Source organism: Vanessa atalanta, chromosome 9 (assembly GCF_905147765.1).
Source record: "Vanessa atalanta chromosome 9, ilVanAtal1.2, whole genome shotgun sequence".
NCBI lineage: Eukaryota > Metazoa > Arthropoda > Insecta > Lepidoptera > Nymphalidae > Vanessa > Vanessa atalanta.
In genome coordinates, this window is record NC_061879.1 from 10,962,006 (window position 1) to 10,965,464 (window position 3,459).

The following is a 3,459-nucleotide window of genomic DNA, read 5'->3' on the forward strand; positions in this document are numbered from 1 at the left end:
GGGTTACAGGTGCGTTGCCGGCCTTTAAGAAATAAGTACGCTCTTTTCTTGAAGGTTCCCAAGTCGTATCGGTTCGGAAAAACCGCCGGCGAAAGCTGGTTCCTCAGAGTGGTTGTGCGAGGCAGAAAATGCCTTAAAAATCGCGCTGTTGTGGATTTACGGACATCTAAGTGGTGCGGGTGAAATTTAGAATTTTGTCAAGATGTCCGAAGGTGGAATTCAGCTGCCGGGATAAATCCAAACAATTCCTCGGAACACTCCCCGTGGAAAATTCGGTAGAAGATGCAGAGTGATCCAACATCTCTACGCAATGCCAAAGGATCGAGCAGATCAGAAAGGGCTTGATCGTCGATAATTCGAGCTGCTCTGCGTTGGATACGGTCAAATGGAAGGAGCTGGTACTGGGGAGCACCCGCCCAGAGTTGAGAGCAGTACTCCATGTGAGGCCGAATTTGCGCCTTGTATAGACAAAAATAAAACTGTAATAAAACTGTATTAATCCAGTACAAGCAAATCGGGAAAATAAAAAAACTCAAGCGATGGATACCTCATGGAACTCGAATGAGTGAGTTTAAAATCCCTTCATTATTTGTGAAGAGAAGTGGATACTGTACGATAATCGGAAGCGTACGTCGCTATGGCTGAACCCTGGAGACCCAGCCAATCATACCCTAAACTAAAATCGACTCAGAAAAAGTTACTTATGAGTGTTTGTTGGACTAGCGCCGGTGTCGTTCACTACAGCTTTCTAAAAACTGGCCAAACGATTACGGCTGATATCTTTTGTCAGCAACTGCAAACCATGAAGGAAGAACTAGCTACTAAACAACCGAGATTGGTCAATCGTTCTAGGCCACTGCTGCTTCACGACAACGTAAGACCACACACTGCGCAACAAACAACCCTTAAGTTAGGTGAGCTACAATTGGAATATCCCAATATCTAAAATTGGAATAATATATATCGTACTCCCCGGACCTTGCTCAAACAGATTATATTTTTTTTCCGGAATTTGGCCAACTTCTTACAAGGACAAAAATTTAACTCCGATGCGGCAATCCATACCGCCTTCAAATAGTTTATTATTAGATTATCGCCCCCATGGTTTTTTTAATAAAGGGATCAATGAACTACCTATGAGATGGCAAAAGTAATAACAACGGTGCATACTTTGATTAATTAAAAATATTTTACTAAAAATACTTTATATTCCTTCCTCTTCCACAATGATTGTACAATAACATTTATCGTCTATATGTAAATAAATACATACATGTAGGGTTTATTTATTTTAGATAAAGGATTACAGATATAATATATACAGAGAGTTTCGAACTATGAACTATTAAGTAAAGATCGCAATACAAAATTAAATACCTAAAATGAGCATCCGTCCGTCTCCGTCTATATGATATAGGCAACATGACCGTCATATAGCTCCATCGAATGATATTCTAATAAATAGATATGTTATACACTTACTAAACAACAGAAAAAAGTGTTCCTCGCCGTGGGCCGTTTATTTTACATTTCGCTACAAGTAAAAAGGAAAGCTTGATAAAAACAATAAGAATAAAAGAGACAACAAGATGTTTTAATTGCGTGCGAATGTAAACAAATATTATTCGGGCCACCAATCACCGCTCGTTGCCATCATAGACTAACAAATTCATTAGGCAGAAGGTACAAACCACGTGTACAGAATTTGTAGCCGGGATTTAAGCCTATATAACAAATAAATAGTATAAAAGGAAGGTGAAAAACTTAAGACGTTTTAAAAAGAAAGAAATTCACATATTATAAAAACAATCATACACCTACGAAAAGATTCAATTTATTTATTTTTTGTCTCTTAGAGAGCATTTTAATAGTAAATAGTTTAGTAGTTGAGTAAGCTGTTCTTTCGGAATGTAATCTTTTTTCTTTAAATCTTTCAATATCAAGGCTATGTTGGTAACACGTTTCTTCAGTCTTTTATTTTGTTGAACTAGGACTTTGTTTTTTTTCTGCAACAGTTTTGTCTTGCATGTTAATTCACGTACGCGTTTTTTAAGTGCTGCTTTTCTGGGTGTTTCAAAAATATCTTCCATATCCTGTACGCTGACATTGTCAAGACTTGTCGGGGAGTTTTTAATATTTATATTAATGTTTTCCTGGGAAATAAAACAATATAAGCAAAATATATCTCGTCACTACTGAGGTAGGCTAGAAATATATATAATATTTATATATATACAAATATTTCATTTAGGTTTTTACTTTTTTATTACCTCTATAACGGGAACAGCGTTCTTTTTGAGAAGTGTACGACCTTTGTTTGACGAATATTTATCGGTAGCTTTGAAATGATTGCTACAAATTCTACTACTTTTTGAAGGCGTCCAACTGCATTCACTTCTTTGTTTACGAACAATTGCGATCCATTCTTGAAGCTGAATCTCAGAAGTCGGAAACCTACGAAGAAAAGACGGTAAATAGTCAAACTCGCTGTTGTCACACAGTAATAGTAATAATATAAACGATTTATTTCTTTGTTAACGAACAATAGCGATCCACTCTTGAAGCCTGATTTCAGTGGTAGCTTTATTTTAACATATTATGTTGACGATAAACTATTTATATTTTCTTTTCTTATATTCGACAAGTTTAATTTATAATTAAATGTATCAAACAAAATTATAAAAGGGTTAATAAAAGAAAAAGAGAACTTTGGAGTAATGATGACTTTACTGCCTAATATTCGCATCTGTACTTTTATTATATGTCCGGAACGCATGCATCCTTGTCGTTCTTATGACAAAAAATGTATTTTCCATCTCTTTCTTTTTTCTAACCTCCAAATATTAGAAAATAAATGAAATATATTAATAAATCAAAGTATATTGCTTACTTACATGTGGTATGAGATCCCTTGTGTTTTATTAACTTTGGTATCGTAATTGGTACACTTTCTAAATACACACGATGGCATTTTGGATAGTTATTATGAGGAGCGGGAAACGTATTACTCATTGTCGTGCGCGACACAGACTAAAGACGATACATCCCAATTAGAACGCTTTCTAGTCTTCACCTTTTGCGCGTTTTTAACATATCTGTTTACAAGAACATCATTGGCTCCATCACATTGGAACCGTTAGAATTTTTTTTTTTTTTTAAACTATAATTGATGCTAATGGCTGTAGAAATCGTTATTTCTTTTTTGGACTATCAATAATTACATAGAAAAAACATCAAGTACTTCTTAATGTTCTAACTGTTAGAAATTATTTGACATAAAGTATGAAATGCGTGCTAAATCGTTTGACGTTTAATGCGTTTACCAAAAAAAAAAAAGCGCCATTAATGTTTTTTTACCCATGATGCCAATGATTATAAATTGTAATTATTGTCAATAATCACATTATATTGGCTTCTGATATGATAAAAAAAAACTTACTTATATTAGGTATGATAACA

At 34.6% G+C, this 3,459-nt stretch overlaps 1 protein-coding gene across 1 annotated transcript; it reads right to left on the reverse strand.

Annotated features, from left to right (window-relative positions):
* Nucleotides 1–1,838: 1,838 nt before the first annotated feature.
* Nucleotides 1,839–2,995, reverse strand: LOC125066441 (THAP domain-containing protein 2-like). The gene is made up of 3 exons (XM_047674511.1): nt 2,895–2,995; nt 2,271–2,454; nt 1,839–2,153 (listed from the first exon to the last, which is right to left on the reverse strand). The coding sequence occupies exons 1-3, from the start codon at nt 2,969–2,971 to the stop codon at nt 1,839–1,841; spliced, it is 576 nt and encodes a 191-aa protein (XP_047530467.1). The 5' UTR covers nt 2,972–2,995.
* Between the last annotated feature and the right edge of the window lie 464 nt (nt 2,996–3,459).

Excerpts from the sequence above, each read along its gene's own strand:
- LOC125066441 (XM_047674511.1), bottom strand. The coding sequence starts at position 2,971 with ATGCCATCGTGTGTATTTAGAAAGTGTACCAATTACGATACCAAAGTT. Across the intron at positions 2,455-2,894 it reads CAAGGGATCTCATACCACAT|GTTTCCGACTTCTGAGATTC; the intron begins GTAAGTAAGCAA and ends TTTTCTTCGTAG. Across the intron at positions 2,154-2,270 it reads ACGCTGTTCCCGTTATAGAG|GAAAACATTAATATAAATAT; the intron begins GTAATAAAAAAG and ends TTTATTTCCCAG.